The 22,325-nt window shown below is 41.0% G+C and overlaps 1 protein-coding gene across 1 annotated transcript in view; it reads left to right on the top strand.

Annotated features, from left to right (window-relative positions):
• Positions 1 to 17,214, top strand: part of LOC127571113 (guanine nucleotide-binding protein G(i) subunit alpha-2) — a 214,122-nt gene extending 196,908 nt beyond the window's left edge. Inside the window, exons 8-9 of the mRNA XM_052017178.1 lie at positions 9,679 to 9,889; positions 13,978 to 17,214. Of these exons, the coding sequence (XP_051873138.1) occupies positions 9,679 to 9,869 (191 nt within the window). The 3' untranslated portion in view covers positions 9,870 to 9,889; positions 13,978 to 17,214. The remainder of the gene's footprint in view (positions 1 to 9,678; positions 9,890 to 13,977) is intronic.
• Positions 17,215 to 22,325: the final 5,111 nt, after the last annotated feature.

Raw genomic sequence — 22,325 nt, 5'->3', positions numbered from 1 at the left:
TGGGTATTCCAGACACTGATTGACACTATAGGTCAGGCAATAGCATAGCACTTGACATGGTAGGAGCAGTATATATCACCCAGTTGTCAAAGATATGGTTAACACACTACTGTTTAATCCAGGCCGAAAGAGTTTACCATGCTCCAGAATCATAGCTTGAAACTCTGGAGCAGGAGTAACTATTAGTTTGTTCAATCTGTTCCATCATTCAGTTAGGTCCTGGCTAATTTGCATTGTAGTTACATAGTGCACTTTGGTTTAGTAATCTTCACTACCCTTGCTTAACAAAAATCTGGTAATTTCAGTTTTCATGGAGGTGGAAGAATTCATAATGCTTCTGATTGTTTTGATTGTGGATGTAGTGTTGAACTTGGTTAAAGATACTTGCACCAATGGTCTGTGCTTTGTCCAGTCATCAGTCCTCTTTCATGGAAACATAGAGGTCACAAAGGTCCATCAAACAGAGAGCACCCCCTATTACACAGCGCATAGCTGCTGTGTGATGCTCACATTGGCTGTGTCACTTTCCCACAGATCTTGCACTGTACTTTTAGTTCTGGATAATCATTGCCTGCAATTTGCAATCAATACCACTTTTAACTTGAGATTGTTTTCAGTGCTGGCAATTTAATTAAATTCATGATTGTGCAGTTTCTAATTTCAGAATTTGTAGAGTTGGTTAAATTGCAGTGAGCTGTTTTATTACCCAGATCATGCGCCTAATGCCAAGAGCTATTGAAACCAAGCTTCTATTGAAGTGAATCCCTGACCTGACTTACTCATAGCCAACCTTAAAATTCCAGCAGTTAATAGGTCTTTTATTGAATTTTCAATAAATAGGAGCTTCTTTGTGGGTAAATGTACCACCCTATGTTGCCCTAAGCAATGTGGATTTGAAGCACCCCATGTTGATCTGTTACCTAATCTGTATTGGGTGTGGGTGTCCGATTTCTTGTCATTTTTAGGAGCAGAAACTAGTATCGCAATACAAATTCCAAGTCTTCTAACAAGACCATTGACCTGTAAGAAAGCAAATGGAACTCCAACATGTCCTGAAACTACTACTTGGGCATAAAGTTACCATGTGCCCTATGCTTTAATCAGTTTCCACAGTTGCAACTGGGTGTAAACATCAATGTGTTGTCAGTCCTGGAGATATGAATGGCATAATCCACATGCAAGTGTTATGTGGAGATAGATTTGTTCCTGCTTTCCCGTCTGTGTGTGCACTCAGTGGTGTTGCTAATAATGACGGGATCACTTTCCCCCTTGTACATGCACTGTATGCTCAATAACGTTGTGTTTTGTTTTAAAACATGCTATATTTATAAAGCACTTTTCACAACCGCTTAGCATCCAGAGTGTTTTATAAGCAGTTAAGTACTTGATGTTGTAGTGCAGGAAATGCAGCAAGCTCTCAAGTTCATCAGTCTGCTAATGGCCAGGAAACTTGTGACTTGTGAGTTGTGATCAGCATTGTTGTTCAAATCTCAGGCCAATTTTAAGTCACCACATGATGTCTTGCTCAGACTGATGACCCAAATTAGTTCAGTGCACAAACACAATTTGAGGTCAGAATATCTCAACTGATCCCCATCCCCACAGATCTCATCCCTACTTTGAACACTTGAGGTTCTTCTTTAACACTTCTTCCTGAACTGCAAAGCTCCATCCTTCCCAAGTTCCTCCATCCAGAGTTCTGTGACACACAATCTATTCCTGGGGCAAAAACCACTCTGCTTGCTTTATCTCTTGGTTCCTTTTCCTTACTGACTTCAGAGGTTTCTCTCTGTTCAGCAATTGACTTCAACTCTTTGTTTCCGGATTTTTCCCTGGTCTCCCTGCAACCCACCTCTAGAATCTTTCTCACCTAACAAGTTCCAGAACTCGATCTATGCTTTACATGCTACAGTCTATTGCTCTCATCTCCATCATGGATACAACCCTCCCCATCACTGAGGACATCCTCAAGAAGGCGGCATCTGTCATTAAGTACCCTCACCATCTGGGACATGTCCTCTTCTTGTTACTACCATCGGGGAGGAGGTACAGGAGCCTGAAGACCCACACTCAACGATTCAAGAACAGCTCCTTCCCCTCCACCATCAAATTTCTGAACAGTCTGTGAATCCATGAACACACATTATTCCTTTTTCTTGCACTATTTATTTTTGTGGTTTATAGATTTTATGTCTTTGCACTGTACTACTGCCGCAGAATGACAAATTTCACGTCAGACACAAAAAATTCTCCAGATGCTGGAATCTGGAGCAATACACATAAAGTGCTGGAGGAACTCAGCAGGTCAGGTAGCATCCATGGAGGGAAATAAACAGTCAACGTTTTGGGCCAAGACCCTTCATCAGGACACATGTCAGTGATAATAAACCTGATTCTGATTCCCTCCTGCCGCAACCCAGTGGTTGCAGAGGCTTCCACTGTTGATAAAGATCATCAGCCTGGAACATTAACTTTGTTTCTCCCTCCCTAGATTCTGCCTGACCTGCTAAGTATTTGCATCACTTTCTGGTATTATTTCAGATTTCCAAATCTGCATTTTTTTTCTCTTTTTGTTACTTGGCATCTTACTTGGATAGAAGAGGTTTATGGGCCAAATGCAAGCAAGTGTGACCAGATGAGATAAACATCTTGGTCAGCATAGATGAGTTGGGCCAAAGGGCCTGTTTCCATGCTGTATAACTCTATGACTCTAATTTCTCGATCTTTCTCTTGAACACTGCTCTTTTGATTACTTTTATTTGCATAATTGTTATAAAAGCTGCTAAATAAATGCAGTTGTATGAATTGTACCATAAAAATGTTCTTAATCTGAATGAATCACATTTAAGACACTGTATGTTTCAGCAGCTGCGGTTATCAAATTGTTTCTCTGCAATCATAAATAATAGGCAACATTACTCAGCCACTATAAGATGCACATTATTAAAAAATTACCGGGATCAATAGGGTGGTTTGTTTCCCTCATGCACAATAGAATTGCTTAATAGTTGTTGTTGTGTATAATATAAATAGTTTGCATTATGTAAAAAACGCAAGTTGTTGCAAGCAGTATCATAGTCACCTGGCATATAGCCTCTAGTATTAATACAATATACAATGCACAGTGATAATAGTTGTTTAATGTTCACATTGTGCAGTTGATCTGTGGATGGCTGTAAGCTTCTGTGCAGGGATGCACAATGGATAAAGGTTAATGCTTTCGTGTTGTCTGCTGCTCTCTGGTTATGTGACTTGCTGTCATGTTTACTGCTGTGTGGTGAAAAGGAAGTGGCTTTAGTACAGGAGTAGACCATTCAACTCAAGCCAGTCCGCCATTCTGCAAGACTGTGGTTTATTTTCTACCTTAATTCCATTTTCCTGCCCTATCCCTGTAGCTCTCGTTTCCTTTATTAAACAGAAATGTATTGATCTCTATTTAAAATACAATCAATGATATGGCCTCCATGAGAAACAAAGGACTGCAGATACTGGAGTCTAGATGAAAAACACTATGATGCTGGAGGAACTCAGCAGGCCAGGCAGCATCCGTGGAGAAAAACAGGCAGTCAACATTTCGGGTCAAGACCCTTCTTCAGGACTGAAGATAGGAAAAGGGGAAGCCCAATATATAGGAGGGAAAAGCAGAGCAGTGATAGGTGGACAAAAGAGGGGAGGTGGGGTGGGCACAAGGTGGTGATAGGTAGACGCAGGTAAGAGATAGGCAGGTGTGGGGGGAGGAGAGGAGAGCAGATCCGCTGGGGAATGGGTTAAAGGTAAGGAAAGGGAAAAAGGGGGATAGAAAAAAAAGAGGGAGGCTAGGAAAGTGATCTGCATCTCCCTGTTGCCAGTCACTTCAACTCCCCCTCCCACACTCTCACAAATATGTCAGTCCTCTGCCTACTCCACTGCCAGGAGAATTCTAAGCACAAACTAGAGGAACAGCACCTCATTTTCTATCTTTGGAACCTTGCAGACTAATGGCATGAACATTGAATTCTCCCACTTTATGTAATCCCCACACCCCCCACCAACCATGCCTTTCCTTTTACCTTTCCTAGCCTCTCCCTCTTTCTTCTACCCCTCTTTTTTTTTCTCCTTGTCTCTGACCCATCCCCTGGTGGATCTGCTCTCCTCTCCTACCCCCCACCTGCCTATCACTATCCTTTACCTGCATCTACCTATCACCACCTTGTGCCCACCCCGCCTCCCCTCTTTTGTCCACCTATCACTGCTCTGCTTTTCCCTCCTATATATTGGGCTTCCCCTTTTCCTATCTTCAGTCCTGAAGAAGGATCCTGACCAGAAACGCTGACCCACCTGCTTTTCTCCACGGATGCTGCCTGGCCTGCTGAGTTCCTCCAGCATCATCGTGTTTTTCATATGGCCTCAATGGGCTTCTAGGGTATTTATCACCCTAGAAATTTATCACCCTCTAAAGAAATTTCTCATTTCTTTCCTAAGTGATCTACTCCTTGCTTTGAGACTGTGATCCCCAATCTCTAGACTCCTCAGATTTTTGAATGTTTCAATGATGTCAACATTCATTCTTCTAAGCTGTAAAGAATGGAGGCCTGGCCTACTCAACCACCCCTTAAGTGGCAAACCTGCCTTCCCAGGAGCCTGTCTAGTGATTTTTTTTTATTGCACTATCTCAATGACAAGGATGTCCTTGGGAGAGAGGACAAATTATACATAATACTTCAAGTGTGGTCTCACCACGGCCCTATATAATTGTAGCAAGAATGCTTTCTCTTGTACTCAAATCCTCTTGCAGTAAAGGCTAACATAGAATTTGCCTTCCTAATTGCCTGCTTTCTTCTATCTGACACTGTGACTTGAATTAGTTGGTCAGATCCAGAAACCAACCCTTTGCTCAACTGCATAGGATGACTTTTGACAGTTCCTGCATAGACACCATGCTCTTTTTGCTAAGCAACAGTTGCCTGTAATATTGGTGCTCACTCAAGACATTCAGAATGAAAAGCAGCACTGGAAGGCACTATCTGAGGTCCCTTGCAAACTGGCGGTGTTTGTATTTTTTTGTATGCTTAGGAACAGCCCTTTGCTGTGGAATTCATTGCTTGAAAGGTTGGTGAGAGTCAATTCAATTATAACTTGCAGAATTAAATTGAATGAATACAAAATGGAAACATAATCAGGTCTATGGGGAGGGAGCATTGAGGGACCAAATGGATAACTTTCAAAGAGCCAGTGCAGGCCTCATGGGCGAAATAGCCCCTTACTATTTATATCATCAAATCCTGTATGAAATAAATAGTCAAATTCACCATTTAGGGCAATAAATTGGCAGTAATCTGTGTGACCTGTAAAATGCTGGCTGAAATCCAAGTAGAGAAACATGCAAAAAGCTGGAGGAACTCAGCAGGTCAGGCAGCATCTATGAAGAGAAATGGACAGTTGACATTTTGGGTCAAGACCCTTCATTTGGACTGAAAGATAGAGGGGAGATGGTCACTATAGAAAGGGTGGAGCAGGAGCTGGCAGGTTGCTCCAGCAATTGTACAGACAACTGTTGCTTCAGATTCCAGCAGCTGCAGTCTCTTGTGTCTCCAGTTTGCCATTCCACTGCAAAGTCTCTTCTAGGTATGCTGATTTTGAAGAAGTTTTCTCCCCCTGCCCCCTCTTGCTCCACCCCTTCCCTTCACCTTTTTATACTGGCTATCTTCCAGTCCTGATGAAGGGTCTCGACCAGAAACGTTGACTGTCTATTTCCCTGCACAGATGCTGCCTGACCTGCTGAGTTCCTCCAGTGTTTTGTGTGTTGCTGCACATTCCAGCAGCTGCAGTCTCTTGTGACTCCAAGTAGAGAAAGCTTAATAGGACAGTGGCTGCCTGAACAACTGTCTCATTTTCATCCATCCAGTCTTTGAAACTTGATTTATGTTCTTCAATTTCTGTTCTTTAGAAGAAATACTTATTTCTCCCAGATTTCTTTTTGGTTAACCTTGAGGTAGTCCTGTGTTGAGCTTTTATTGAACGGGCATCTTGCATAAGTAGCCAATCCATATATGAGCTTTGATACTTTGAGGAGCAGTTCCAGGATTTGGAGGCATCAGCAAAGGACCAATGACAGATTTCCATCACAAGTGGACCTCATAGTGTTGGTGTTCCAGAGTGGCTGCCCTCCTTGTCCTTGGCTGAGGAAGTGATGTTTAGGAAGCTTTGGTGAGAATCTGCAGTGCATTTTGTGGATGGTACCCAATTAAAACTAACTGAAATTTATTTAGTTAATTAAATACATTTAAATTAATTCATTTCATTTCCCTCGGAGCTGTTTCTGCATTGAAATGAATAAAGCCACTCAATTTGTACTCTGTGCTTCTCTACTTGGAGTCATCATAACTGGGAGAGTTTGGCTTTTCAGCTCAAGGAGCCCTGTGTCTGAACACAGTCTCAATGATAACATCAAGATCTTCTCAGCAAGTTCAGCCCCCTCCCACCCACCCCCCCCAAATGATCTGCATTGTTAATTTGGCCGTCCCCATTTTAAAAAATGTTGTGCGCTGGTGTTATAGAGTTACTTACTCATTAGGTAAGCAGTGCATTTTCTTGTGTTTTGTTATGATCTTATCTTTCTTGAGTATGTTTTAAATTCATAAAATCATAAGGAAAAAGACAGATGTAGAACATTAATATTATGGAAGAAACAAAGGTGCACAATCCTTCAGGATCAGAATCATATTTTCTTCCATTATCACTTTCATTGGTTGCTTGAAGCACCTTTCCCTTTCTCTTGCCACCTCCTCTGAGGGATTCTATCCAGAACAGTGTGCTGTTTGTGAATTGGAATGTTGGCTCTTGTTCATCACTGTGCCACACTGAAGCAAATTTCATTCTCCTGGTTTAACTTGTGATAATGGGACAAATATACAAATGCGAGTTTGATAATACAAACCTGGGTGGTTGAGAGCATTGACGAGGCTGCAGTGCGGCTTCAGGGGGATATGAACAGTCTGAGAATTTGGAATATAACATGGAAAAATGTGAAATCATCCATTTTAGTTGAAATACTTCACATAGTGAGGGATTGTAAAATGTTGTTTAGAGGGGCCTAGGTGTCCTTGTACCCAAGTCAAAAATAATCATGCAGGTTCATCAAGCGTTGAGGAAGAGAAGTAATATGTTTGCCTTTATTGGTAGAGTTTGGGTGCAAGAGAAAGGATATCTGTAATTGTATAGGGCTCTGGTAAAGCCACACCTGGAAAATGATGTACAGGTCTGGTATCTCCACTTTAAGGAAGGATATATTTGTGATAGAGTGTGGAATAAAAGGTTTACCAAGTTGATTCCTGGGATGGGAGGTTTGTATCGTGAGAGATTTGTCAGCCTTTAGTTTCCAGAGTTTAGAAAATGAGAAGGAACCTCACTGAAATGTACGGAATTGTCCCAGGCTTGATGGGGCTAATGTGGAACTGACATTACCCCTGTGCTTGTGGTGTCTAGAATCAGGGGTCACTTTTTCTAAATAAGGATTGGGCCATTCAGGACAGATGTGAACAGAAATGTCTTCACCTAGAGGTTGGTGAGTCTTTGGAATTCTCTCCCCAAGAGGGCTGTGGAGGCTTAGTTCTTAGTTGCTGAATACACTAGATAGAGATCGATAGACTTTTTGTTGTTAAAGGAATTGAAGTTAGTGCAGAAAGGTGGTGCTGAGGTAGAGAATCAGCCACGGTCTTATTGAATGGCAGAGCAGGCACTGGAGGTTGCAAGCACTATTCCTGTTTCTATCTTGTAGGTTCTATATAATCCTGGTGCAATGCTTGATTTTTAAATTAAAACATCTGTCAAAATAGAAATAAACCCAGCCTTTGGGTAAATATCCAGTAAGTGGTTTAACTGGTGACCTGAAGCTTTCCTTTGGTGACAAGAATTAACTGAAGTTGAGAAATGGCTTGTGACATTGCTCTGAAGTAGTTTGAAAGTTCAGTCTGTGATTAATCCCATGTGTGTACTTGGCTTCAGGCATTAGAGGGTCAAACTGTGCAAGCACGTTACAAGAAAATTCAGCTGGAAGGATGACAGACAGGGATGCTTATTCATTATTAAGTGCTGAGCTCACATTATTGTGAAGATGAGGAGTGACTTTCTCTCAACCTGAAGAATAGCTGCAGTGTATCCTGTTGAGTGCAGACTGCTTGATACTGCTTCACCACTTGCTTTGTGTTGCTTTACATAATACTGGCACAAGCTAAAACATGAGAGAGAGCAAAAAAGCTGTCAGTTGCCAGGTCTGGTACCATCTCACTGCTTTCTTCTAATGGGGCCAATGTCAGTGTGTTGAGATGTAGTTCTGTGTTGGCTAATTTACTGTAATTGCTTGAAATTCTGCTGAGGTGCTACAGTATGTTCAATCTGAAGTCTCATTTTTGCTTAATGGACTTGCCTTTTTGTGTCTTCATTCTCCTGAAAATTGGACCACAGGATAGAAGTAGCTAAAGGAGGTTATTTATCACACTTGAAGGAGCTTTTATGATACTGTTGTACAACAAAGAAACGGGCCCTTCGACCCAACATGTCCGTGCTGACCTTTAAGGTGAGAGGGGAAAGATTTAAATAGGATGTGAGGGGCAAGTTTTTCCACACACAGGGTGGTGGGTATATGGAATGAGCTGCCAGGGGACATGGTAGGGAGTGTTTACAAGAAATTTGGACAGGTATATGGATAGGAAAGGTATAGAGGGATATGGGCCAAACGCAGGTAAATGGGACTAAGCTCAGGAAGGCACCTTGATCGGCATGGACAAAGGGCCTGTTTCCATACTTTATAACTCTATGACTCTAAATAATTACAGCCCATGTTGAGTACTGTGATACTGACTCCAGTTTGTGGAGGCACTCTGTCCAAGGAATTAAAGCTGCTATTCCCCTTCGAACTCTCCTTGCCCCACTGGATTGTTGACGAAGCAAAGGTCTTTGGTTATGTGTTCCCACCTGGAAAACCATTTCAAATGATTATTGCACAAAGCATTGCTCCTGACATCAGTGCGGTGGTGATGCTTGATCAGTTTTGTCAGCTTCCTGTCCAGCCTTCATTGTTGAACTTTGTTGAAGTATTACATGTGTGTGTATATATATTTTTATATATATATATATATATATATATATATATATATATTTGATTAATAGCTGTTGTAACCAACAAGATCCAGTTTAATTTTCTCCAGCTTTCCACATCACTCTGATTATAGGAATCAGCTTTCTATGTTGTCAATACTGTATTTTTCTTTTGCATCTTATGGATCATACCAGTTACAGTACCCAAGTCATGGACTTGCTCACATCGCTTGCCAGGTCTTGGGGTGAGAGCATTTTGAGAGAATGTTCCAGTGTTCCCCTACAGGGTCCAGACCACATGAAAGAAGAATGTGGAAAGAGATGTTTTTAAACTATTGAAATATATAGATGGAAATATTTCCTCCTTGAGACCAGGTTAGGGGCCATTCCATATTAAGCAGCTTTATGAATTATTTGCTCTGTTCTGAAATAGTTTCAGACATGTGCCCCATTAGCTGGTAAATCAGGCATTGAATGAAGAGCAAGTAATGGTTGTCCAGATTGTGTTTGAGTGGTACCCAAGGATCAGGAGTAAATGCTAAGAGTCTGCCTTGACCCTCACAGATTTTCATGTGACTCACTAATTCCTTCCTTTGAATGCAGGGGCAAATGAGTACGATGCAGCTGCTGGCTACATCCAGACCAAATTTGAAGACCTAAATAAGCGGAAGGACACCAAGGAAATCTACACACACTTCACATGTGCCACCGACACGAAGAACGTGCAGTTTGTATTTGATGCAGTCACTGATGTCATCATCAAGAATAACCTGAAGGATTGTGGCCTCTTCTAAGAAGTTACGTGAGGATGAAGGTGAGCTGCTTGATCTTGTGCCTGTCTGCTCAGCTTGGCTACCTTCACGTAAGGTTTCAAAAAAGAAATACCATAGTTTCTAGTTAGTTTCAACATCCTCTTCAGCCACTTGAATATCTGCTCGTGACAATCAGGGAGCTCACTGATCTGATTTATGTCCATCGCTGTTATGGTACTGAATTAATGAGCATGTTGAAATCAGTCTGTGAAGATGGATGTGTTATTAATTGAAACTGACAACTCAGCTTCCCTCCAATATTGGCCTCGACAACCAGTTCCAGATAGATTCTCTGGTGTAGTTAATTCTCATGTTAAATGACAAAAAGAAATTGAAAGCAAAATACTGAAAATGATGGAAATGCAAAATAAAAAAAAATGCTCAGCCGATCAGGTATCATCCATGGAGAAAGTTTCACAGTGACCTTTCAACAGCTCTGACATACTGTAGTACTGTGGGGAGGAGGTGGCGGGGAGGGAGAGTGAGGTGGATGAGAGGAACCTTGAGCAAAATAATCTCCCGCTTTCATGGGAAAAATAACCTTTAAACTGCTTGTAAAACGCCTGAGCAATCAGAAAATTACTGCCCCATGAGTCTACTCTCTAACATCAGCAAAGTTATGAAAGGGATAATCGACGGTGTTATCAAGCAGCACTTGCTTAGCAACAGCCTGCTCACAGAAGATCAGTTTGGGTTCCACCAGAGTCACTCAGCTCCTGACCTTAGATCCTTGGGCCTTTTTCCAAACATGGATAAAAGAGCTGAACTCCAGAGGTGAAGTGGATTGATATCAAGGCAGCATCTGATTATGGCATCAAGGAGCCCTGCCTAAACTGGGGTCAATGGAATTGGGGGGGAGGGCTCTCTGCTGGTTGGAGTTGTACCTAGCACAAAGTTAGATGGTTCTGGTGGTTGGAGGTCAATCACCTCAGCACAGGACATCTCTGCAGGAGTTCGTTAGACTAGGGTTCGAGGCCCAACCATCTTCAGCTGCTTCATCAATGACCGACCTTCACTGTAAGGTCAGATGTAGAGATGTTCACTGATGACTGCACAATGTTCAGTACCATTCACAACTCTTCAGATAGTGAAGCAGTCCACTTCCAAATGCAGCAAGACCCTGACGGTATCCAGGCCTGGGCTGATAGGCGGCAAGTAACATTCGCACCACACAAGTGCCAGGCAATGACGATACCCAACGAGATAAAATCCAGCTATGTCCACCCCTCATCCCAACAACTGAACCCCCCCCACTATCCATATCTTGGTAGTTACCATAGATCAGAAACTGAACTGGAGTAGCCATATACACAGTGTGCCTACAAGGGCAGGTCAAAGGCTGGGAATCCTGAGGTGAGTAACTCGCCTCCTAACTCCCCAAAGCCTGTCCACCGTCTACAAGGCTCAAGTAATGAGTGTGATGGAATACTCTCCATTTGCCTGGATGAGTGCACTTCGATCCACACTTACGAAGCTCGACACAATACAGAACGTAGCAGCCCCTTAGATAGGCAACCATTCACTTATTCCACCACCAATGCACAATAGCAGCAGTTTGTACCATCTACAGGATGCATTGCAGCAACGCACCAAGACTCCTTAAACAGCAAACCAATGACTTCCACCAGGTAGAAGGACAAAGGCAGCAAAACCATGGGTACAATACCTGGAAGTTGCCCTCCAAGCCACACACCATCCTGACTTGGAAATACATCACCGTTCCTTCACCGTCACTGGGTCAAAATCCTGGAGCACTCACTAACTGGATTGTAGGTATACCCACACCTCAAGGACTGCAGTGGTTCAAGAAGGCAGCTCACCACCACCTTCTCAAGGGCAACTAGGGACAGACAATTTGATGTTGGTTCAGGCTGCAAAGACCACATCCCTTGAATGAATAAAAAAAAGACATAATGTGCAGTTAGAGAATAAATATAAATTGAGGTACTTGAAGCTGGTGAACAGGAAGGCATAATTGCTTTAGTGTACTTAAAACTTAAGTAATTGGAAAATTGTATGTTATTTTGGGGTGTGCCTGTCTAATCATGGTTTGTAATGATTCATTCTTGTAATGCTCTGTGGTGGGTGTTATGTTTTGACCAAGGTTGTGGTGCTGAGAAGGGTGGGTGGTGGTGAAGGAGAATTTCAATGAGAACTTAAAGCAGATTCTGAGAAGCAAGAAACTAATGTTATAATTATTAGGTAGGTATCAGTGGAAATATTGGATAGTTCTGGATAGTTTTTATCAGGAGTATAAAAATGTATTGGAGATGCTCAGCATAGAAGCTGTGCAGTGGTACCAGTGGTGAAAAAGATTTAAAAGAGAAAACATAACATGATGTCTTTAAGATAATGAAAAAATACAGCAAAGTACTTAACAGGTTGTTAGTAATGGTTGGCAGGATGGGAACAATATAATCTTGTAATGAAATTTACATTCGACAGAAGGTAGGTGTAATTTGCAATTCTGTATCACAGTTATTGAGGTGGAGTTTAAGACCAGATAAAATATCTTTATTAGTCACATGTACATCGAAACACACAGTGAAATACATCTTTTGCATAGAGAGTTCTGGGGGCAGCCCACAAGTGTTGCCACGCTTCTGGCGCCAGCATAGCATTCCCACAACTTCTAACACTTTGGAATGTGGGTGGAAACCGGAGCACCCAGAGGAAATCCACACAGACACGGGGAGAATGTACAAACTCCTTACAGACAGTGTCCAGAATTGAACCTGAGTCAGTGGCGCTGTAATAGCGTTACGCTAACCGCCGCACTACTGTGCCTGCCCAACTTTAACTATAAATTTTATAAACTTTAATAGTTGCTTTAAATAAAATATCAAAGAATGGGAGGAAGGAAAGAAAAATGAGCAGGATGCTGTGTCATTAGATGATGAATGCACGCAAGAGTCCGAACTAAGTGACCTGTTTCTGAGCTGTAACATTTTAATTCCAATCTCTGATTCTTGGCATTTAGAAAATTAGGCTCTAATATTTTTAACCTGCAATGTAGGTTTATATATGCTGAAGTACAAGCTAATATCGTCCAAATAAATTGCAACCATAAGGACTGGAAAATCATACTGAACAGTATTTTTTTTCCTTGGAGAAAATATCCAGTCATACAGCACATAAACAGGCCCTTCGACCCACCATGTCCATGCCTACCATCGAGTATCCATCATTCATCCTGATAAATTTTGTGAAAGGAGAAATCCCTTCATTGGTTTAGTGAGCTGGTGGTGCCAATCAAAATAATTTTTGGGACAATCCAGTGTTCATTTGCTTTCCAATGGCAGGAAGGTTCCCAGGTTTAAACTTGTGGTCTGATGATTTCTCTGACACCAGTAGAGCAGCAACTAATTAGCAAAATGGTGGAGGTTAATCAACAGCCCCACTATGAATAACCATCCAGAATTGTAATATTTATAGCCCAGTAGATTTAATTGAAACTACTTTGATATTTATCATGTTATTTGTTAATGGGTGCTGGAAATTATAAATATCAGAGACCAAAATTAAATTTTAATCCTACAACAAGGGGCTTGAAGCCAGAATCCCTAGAAAATCTTTCAATTCACTGGTGAGTAATCTTGCCAGTGGTCTTATATGACCAGCATTAGTGGCTTGAAAATAAAGCATCCCCTGCAGTGAAAAGTTCATGTTGCCTACTGTTATCTAATTATATACTTGGCCCTGCAAAAGAAATCCTGTGACTTCAGGAGCAGTGATGCACAAGCAGATAACTTGGCAGTCCTATTAGTTTTGCATTTACTGAATGGGAATAACAACTTGATATACAACGCTGGAAGACGTTTGTGCTGTTACTACGATATTATGTTTCCCATTTTAACTTGCCTGCACTATAAAACATCTGTGGCCTCTTCCTAGTTGTCAGATTGTTCAGGACTACATGTACGCACGCACTTTGCACCCTGTGGGGCCATAGAGTATGAATCTGGGAATTTCCATTGATTTATTGTGTGAAAATAGTTGCGCAAAAGTAGCAGGCAAACATGGCGTATTCTGCATGAAACTAGACCTCTTTGCATCTCTTTGCAATTAATGTTTTTGTTTTCTTTCACAGTTACTTGAACTGCTCAGTGTGGAGGATCCCAGAGGAAGGACTGCATCAATAAAATCAGCTTTCTGCTTTTAACAGCTTTTTACCAGAGACTTAAGACCATAAATGCATCACAAACTTCTCCAGTCTTTCTATCCCCTGATAATGCAAAATTTGTACTATTTAATTAATTTTATTTTTTCAAAAATGCCTTGTTTTGGAGTTATCACCAATGTCCTTGAGTAGAATTAGCAACGTTTTGCAAGTGCCAGCGAAACTCTCCATAATTCAGTTATGTTGAGCATGAATGCCATATTTTTAGGTGTGCATTTTTAATTGTTTAGAGCATGTGAGAAATTAAGTATGATTCCCTTCCAAGCATAAAACACAGTGGCTTAACAAAAAGAGATGGCCATTACATCAAACCACTTGTGTCCCTGTCAGCAAAAAAAATTCCTTTGTGTGTGAGAGTTAGTTTGTCAACTAAGTTGCATGTAAATCATAGATGTTTCCTAGTTCTTCACATTTGCACAACCAGCATTCATTATGTGTTTAAGAAGTGGCTTGAAAAAGGCTTTATTAGCTACAAAGCTGCAAATTCATTTAACATATATTTAAAATGTAAGTAACCTACAATGTACTGATATGAATTTTGCTGCAGTAAGTTTTGTGCCTTGAATATAACTTTGTTTACAGTTGTAACTGAGTTCTGCTTAATTTTAATATTTTTTATTTCATCCCCTGCCCCATGAAAATTATGATGGGAATGATTTTTTATTTTGGCTTGTCCAAATGAAAGATATCATGAGGAGAGAACCAGTTAGATGGTTGTCTCTTCACTTTACACATGGAGAAATTCAGTCCCAAATTAAGTTACTGTTTGCACCATTAATACCAAGTACTAACCAGGATTTGTCCTTGGTCTAGATTTTAAATGCAGTAAAATTTCTTCTGTACTTTTTAATGGTGAACTCTCTTCTCCAAATCCCTTTTCCTCAAAAGAAAATCTCCCTCCACTTTCCATCATCTCCCAAATGGATAGTCAGTCATTGCTAAGCCACCATCTGTGCTATCCTACTTCCATTCATATCCATTGATCTGGTTAGTTTTCCATTGTCTTTAAGAACTACCAGATCTTCATCCCCAATTCAGACATGTTTGAATGGACTTTTCAAATAAAAGGCTCTGTTCTCTCGATCAATCTTAACCGTTCTCGTCTGTCTTCTCTCCACCTTCTGTTGTTGGGATGGGTAGATTCAGTTTTAAGTTTCATCTTGCAGCCTATCTGAATTAATAGAGTAAGCAACTGAAAATGGATAGGGTTTGAGGGCACATAACACTATGGATGTCAATTAAGAGCCCTGCGTTCCTGCCTTCTGACCAACACTCAACCAACATCTGAACCTTTTGAGATCAAATTACTAAAGCAGAATGCTTGGTAATAGTCTCCTTTTCCTTTATCCCACTACCTCTCTCAGGAAGGTCAGGATACACACATACATGTGATATGCAAGGTCTACATGTTTCCTGTAGAAGAAATTCCTTATCACATGTAGACTATCCTTAAACTAATAACTGCTTTCAACCCCATTGCTGATTTTTGCCTCCATATTGATGATGGTGATAGATCAATTTTTGTTATTTGCTGCAACTTATGTTTGTGACACAAAGGGCGCCTCTGTGTGTATGAAGTGCGCCCTTTAACCAGATGTCCAACAGTCCTTGCAGATATTTCAACCTCTATTCATTAACCTCTCTTGTTCAGTTGAGCACTTTTTTATTGCTTGCAGCAGCCGAGTTCGTCAGAACCATTGTCAGTTCACGTAATTGCCAGTACTCTGAAATAATAGTCAATTAGGGATATACTGCATCTACTGTGGTGATGCCCAGTGCCTGAAACATTGAAGCTCACAATAGCCTTTTACTTGACAGTTGCCTGCTCATTTTGCAGCTTGTTGTGTTCTCTTTACTTAATTACAAAAAAATTCTTGTGACATGGATTCTGCAGATAGATAAATGCTTTAACAGTCTTCTGTAAACTTTTTTAAAGCTTTCTTCATAGCAGTTAACTTCCATTCCATTTCGTACACAATGCAAATGTGTCTTTCAAGTTGTAAGTACTAATACTGGGCTTTGTAAAGTTTCAGCATGGTTTCTCAGGCAAGTCCTCCTCTGCAAAGAGTTCTGACTATTTATTCCTTATTCATTACAAATAAGCGTTAAGTGTTTGACTTTTGTAAATTTAGAAGAGGGGTTTGTCTTGGTTTCACTTGGATGTAATTAGGGTTTCTAGATTTTAAGATTCCATTTTATTCTGTGTCTTGTGTAACTAATAAAATTAAGTTTTATGTACATTCACCCATTTAAGCACAAAGTTGGGACTGGTTGATAGATTCTCAGAAGCCCAGATGATAGGCCTAACATGGCAGCACTTTTAACATTCCAGATACTAACTAAATCTTTCCTTTCTGTTAAAAACTGAAAATTTCAGTTTAACTCTGTATACCACCGTTTCAGTCTAATCGGCAAAATTGTTTCCTACCTTTTGTTATTAAACGTGCGGTTAGATGGTGCAGTTTGAGCAGCTAATACAAGGAGTCTGTTTGATTGAATCTTGGTATCAGTATCTTGATTGGATGGAGGAATTGCTGCATTTGTGTCTGGGATGTTAGGTGGTTTTGAATAATATAATTTTAATAAGTGATGCAGTTTTAAAAATGAATTGAATGAATTGATTTTTATTCCAACATGTAATTCTTGACTGTGCAAAAAAATCTTTTAAAGCTATCTGTGGCCTTCATTTCATTTTTGCATTTTTTTTAAAATGAAGTAATTCTTAGCTTGCGTTATAAAGTAGATCCAGTAGAAATTGTTCAATAATAGAATAAAAATAATAATAGAGACTTTGTATTCTGAGACTTAAGCTCAAGTTTATGAAGGAAGGTTTAAACACATTTCATGTTTTGTTTTTTTTTGGCCAAGCTTTTTGTGATCTCAAGTTGTGTTAACTCGGATGGCATGCAACCAAGTTTCCTAATGGTAAGGTTAAGTTTGGGTACAGGGCAGGTTGGGGTCAGGCAGGGTGGGCCAATGGTTGCAATTTGACAATATTTGACTATTACTTGTCATCATTTAATGTTACTTACACACATACACACCCACATTTTAGTTTGTAAAGAGGCCAAGTGTATTGCAACCATGTACGTTTCTTACAGTATGTTATCTGGTGTAAAAACAAATAAAGACCAAATTAATAAAGTACTTTTTAGTAGGATTTCAGTGACTGTGTCTTGTTTACTGTTGTGGTTCCACTGAACTATTTCCTTCTGTAAAAATGATCTTTGGATTGCCACCCCATGCAATGTACCCTTTCCTAATCTGGCAGCATATATTCCACAAATCCACTGGTATCATTCTGACTGTATAGCTTTGACACACTGGTAATACACTTCCTTTGGAGTTAGAATATTGCCGGTTAAAGTCCCACGTTCGAGACTTGAGCACGTACCCAGGCTAGCACTTCAGAGCAGTGCTGAGGGAAAGCCGTACTGTGTGAGGTGCTGGCTTGCCTATAAGATGTTAAACCAAGGTCCTTTCTGTCCTTGGGTATGTCTAAAAGATTTTATAGAGGAGTTATCCCAGATGTCCTCAGCAATATTTATCTTTGTAAAAAATATTACCTGGTTATTGGAGCTTGCTTTGCTCCCACAAATTGGCTACGATCATTACAAGAGTGACAGCACTTAAAATGCTTCACTGGGTTGTAAGTATTTTCTATTAATTCGGTCCTCTCAAACTTGTCCTCTGCTTCACCGATGCTGATAAATGCACTTCATTAAAACCCATGCGCAGGAAGCTTTGCACACCCTCTTAGATCTTCTTTAGGTTGAGATCAAATGTAGTGGAGTTTATTGTCATGTACACAAGTATGGAGAGGTACAGGTACAATGACAAACTTGCTTGCAGCAGTATCACAGGTACATGGGTTCAGACAACACAGGACATGAATTATACATAAGTTGTACATTATAGAAGACTGAAGAAAAAATGATGTGCAATAGAAAGACACAATCGGAGACAAATCCATGGTAGTACAAGGGGTAGTCCTTAGTGTTCTATTGTTGAGGTAGCGTTAGGATTGTGCAGGTTGATTCAAGAACCTGATGGTTGTAGATAAGCAGATGTTCTTGACCTGGTGGTGTGTAACAGTAGCAGCAAGAAGAAGGCATGACCCGGATGGCAGGGATCCTTGATGATATATGCTGCCACCTTGAAGCAGTGCCTCCTGTAGATGCTTTCAATGGGGGGGGAGGGCTGTGCCTGTAATGAACCGGGCTGTGTTCACTACTCTCTGCAGCCTTGTCCTACTAGTTTAGTGTGAGATTCCCTCTAGAAGTCAGGATTTGAAACTGCATAAATAGTTCTAATATGCAAAAATGTGTTACTGTATAAGCCATTATAATCTGCTCTTCAGCTAAATTCCACAGCCTAAGTGGTTCAGCAGTGTGTTTGCCTCTTGCAGGGCTCTGCAATGCGTGACTGAGAGATTCTTTATTTTTCTTTGTTACGTATTGCTTGACCAACAGAAATATCTCAGTCTGGAAACTTTCAACTGACCCAGCAGCCTTAGCATTTCCCGATACCCAATCCTTAGTCCTTTCTCCACCCACCTGAATCTGTCAACACCACCTCTCCACCCTCGCTGAAGGAAAAGATTTATCATTTTGAAGAACTTGGTAAGGTCTATCTCCGTGTTCTTAATTCAGTGGAATGAAAGCCAAGTTCATTAAACATTTAGTTGAATCTTCATTGAATCTATCTTGTCATCTCTCCAAGAACCATTTATCTTTAAGCTTTGCTGCATTCAAGTGATCACAGATGGTAGCTGAGCAAGGAATTACTCTTTTTATTCAAACTCCCTTGAGATAAAAGCCTTCTGTCAGCCCTTGGTCCACCAACCTTTGGTGGTCTGTGTATGTGACCATCTAAATTGGTTGTTTCCTGTGACTCTCTCGACAGCTCTCCATTAAGAAAATATTCTGAGCATGAAGTGAGACAAAGCTTCATGTTTTTGTCAGTGCAACAAACTATTACTTAAACTAATTCTGTCTGTCGAGGTGGGCATCAAAGAGTGCCAGTGGATCTTTTAAGAATGCCCAATGAAATGGTTTCAAATGTTAACATCTGTCTCTTGTCCAAAGTCATTGAAACAGATTAACTGGTAGCTTCACAGTGCATCAGTGGGGAATGTGTGAAAGGGAGCTGCGGCAAATGCCCAAAGCAAGCAAGTTCATGGACTGGGAAGTGTTTAAGAGAACATTCTTTTATCCCTCCAAGATGGTAACCACTAAGAAACACTCAAATGGGATTTTCGCCAATGGTTTAGTTTAACAAAGTTCTTAAACAAAAAAAAAATGACCATCCTCTTTGGAGTATACCTATGGTGGCTAAATCCTAACCCCCAACAACACCACCACCAACCCCCGCCCCCCCCCCCCCCCCCCCCCCCCCGCCCCGCATCTGGCCTGTTTGCATCCAGTCTATACTGAAAGCACACAGTGAAACAGATTTTGTTTAGTAGTGAGTGTCACTGAATTGCAGCCCATTTTAAACCTCTAATAATCCTTTCCATTGACTTCCACTGAGTTCTGAAGCCCTGTTTTACAGAACCATTAGCTGTGTGTGTGTGTGTGTGTGTGTGTGTGTGTGTGTGTGTGGCAGATTAATATCACTATACTTGAATACCAAAGTAATAACACAAAATACTGGAAATACTCAGCAGGTCAGGCAGCCTCTGTAGGAGGAGAAATGGAGTTAACCTTTCAGGTCAAAGTTAACCAAGTTAACGCAACTGACCTAGTTTCTCTTCCAACAAATGTGGCCTGACCTGAATATTTCCACCATTTTCTGTTATTTAGATTTCCAGCATCTGCAGTATTTTGAAATTTTTTTTGGTCGTTTGTTTGAATACCAGATTGTCATCCCACTGGTGTGGAGAAGCCAGTTGAATTCTTGGTGTTTCTGTTACTTTAGATTCGGAGCCTTAAAATCAATTGGTGTTCATTTTGCTTAAAAGTAATACTGGCTTCACTTTAAAAAAAATTGATTTATTTGCACAAAAAGTCAAACCTACTTCACTTTGGATTTATTTTTTTAGAATAGTTGCTTAATTTGCTGAAAGTAATTCAATGAACAGTTTCCCCCGAGATTTGTGACCACATAACTCCATAATTGCTGCATCCGTACTGTTGAAATCAGGGCTCCTCCCGTTGTTTCCTACTCCGAGCTCATTTTTCCCATGACCCCTTGTTCCTGTGCAATTTTTGAACTCCCTTGATCATCCTGCCTTTCTACAGTCCTAAAAATCTCATCAATCTTATTCTTGCTACTGAATTTTATTTTGCAACAGTAGTCACATTTTAAAAATACTGCAGTGGTATAATGCAGGCTTTCCCCCCAAGATTTCTAGATTTTTGGCAACTAAAAATGTGTAGATGGTAATATTGCACGTCCTCTACATCGTCAAGCAGTGTGTGTCGGGATGTAACTTTTTAGAAAAAAGGAACTCATTTATTAGTGCTCTTCATTCTAGCTTGTGTTTTAAAGATTTGATTCTGAGATTGAAAGGTAAAAGGTGAAAATGTTACAGAGGAGCACATGACATCAATCAGTCAAAATCCTGTCAGCAGATTTCACACAATGCAAAAGAAGTAAGATATCTTCATTAGTCACATGTACATGGAAACACACAGTGAAATGCATCTTTTGCGTAGAGTGTTCTGAGGGCAGCCCTCAAGTGTCACCACGCTTCCAGCGCCAACATAGCATGCCCACAACTTCCTAACCCATACATCTTTGAAATGTGGGAGGAAACCGGAGCACCCAGAGGAAACCCACGCAGACACCAGTACAAATTCCTACAGATAGTGGCCAGAATTGAACCCAGGTCACTGGTGCTGTAATAGCGTTACGCTAACCACTACACTACCGTGCCTGACATAAAGGGTGTTAGCAGGTAATCAAATGTGTGTTGTGCCTGACTGAATTTCATATCTGGAGCAATGTAATGAGTAAATATGAAAAAATAATATCAAGGAGAGAGGACCACAGATTGTCTTTAATCACATCCTCCTCATGGTATGGCAACCAGAACTGCACACAATATTCCATGTGTTGTCTCGCCAACATCTTCTACAGCTGTAATGATACATCCAAACTCTTATAGCTAACCTGCTGCAAAAGGTCCTCCACATAAAAACTTTTTTTTAGTCACAGTTGTACTGCAATTCAGTCCAACTTGTCCATGCCAACCAAGGGGTCTTCCTGACCTAGTCCCATTTGCCTGCACCTGCCCCATACCCCTCCAAACCTGTCCTATCCATGTACCTGTCCAAATGTCCTTTAAACATTGTAATTGTACCCGCCTCTACCACTTCCTTGGGCAGCTTGTTCCATATGCCCACCACCCTCTGTGGGGGAAAACCTGCCTCTCATTTCCCTCTTACCTTAAGCTTATGCCCTCTAGTTTTAGACTCTCCTACCCTGGGAGAAAATATGTGAGCATCCACCTTATCTATGCCCTTCAGGATTTTAAAAACCTCTATGAGGTCCCCCCTCAGCCTCCTTTGCTACAGAGGAAAAGGCCCCAGCCTATCCAGTCTCTCATAACTCAAGCCCTCCAGTCCCAGCAACATCCTTGTGAATCTCTTCTGCACCCTCTCCAGCTTAATCACATCCTCCCGATGGTATGGCGACCAGAACTGCACATAATATTCCAGGTGTGGTCTCACCAACATCTTGTACACTGGTGTTGCCACTTCCAGCGAACTACGTACTTGTAGAACAGGGAGACCTGGAGGTACAATGCTCCCCTGGGTACTGTCATTCACTCTGTATATCTTACCCTGGTTTAACTTCCCAAAATAGATCACTTTGCACCTCAGCATTAAATTCTATCTGCCATTCCTTGGCCTACTTTCCCAGTTGATCTTGATGCTGTTGTAACCTTAGACAGCCATCTTCACTGTCCTCCACACCACTAATTTTGGTGTCATCTGTATTTTTATCCAAATCATTAATATGGATGACAGACAATAAAGGAGCCAGCACCAATCCTTGTGGCGCACCACTGGTCCCGGGTCTCCAATCTGGAAAAACAACCCTTAACTACCTCCTTTGTCTCCTTCTACCAAGCCAACTCTGTATCCGATTGGCCAGCTCAGTCTGGGTCGCATGTGATCTAACCTTCTGAACCAGCCTACCATGTAGGACTTGTCAAAGGCCTTCCTAAAATCCATGCAGACAACATTTGTGGACCTGCCCTCATTAATCCTTTTGGTCAAAAAAAAAAATTCATTCAAATTTGTGAGAGG

This window comes from Pristis pectinata, chromosome 6, assembly GCF_009764475.1.
Source record: "Pristis pectinata isolate sPriPec2 chromosome 6, sPriPec2.1.pri, whole genome shotgun sequence".
Taxonomy (NCBI): Eukaryota; Metazoa; Chordata; class Chondrichthyes; order Rhinopristiformes; family Pristidae; genus Pristis; species Pristis pectinata.
This window is presented reverse-complemented; position numbering and strand designations above follow the sequence as displayed.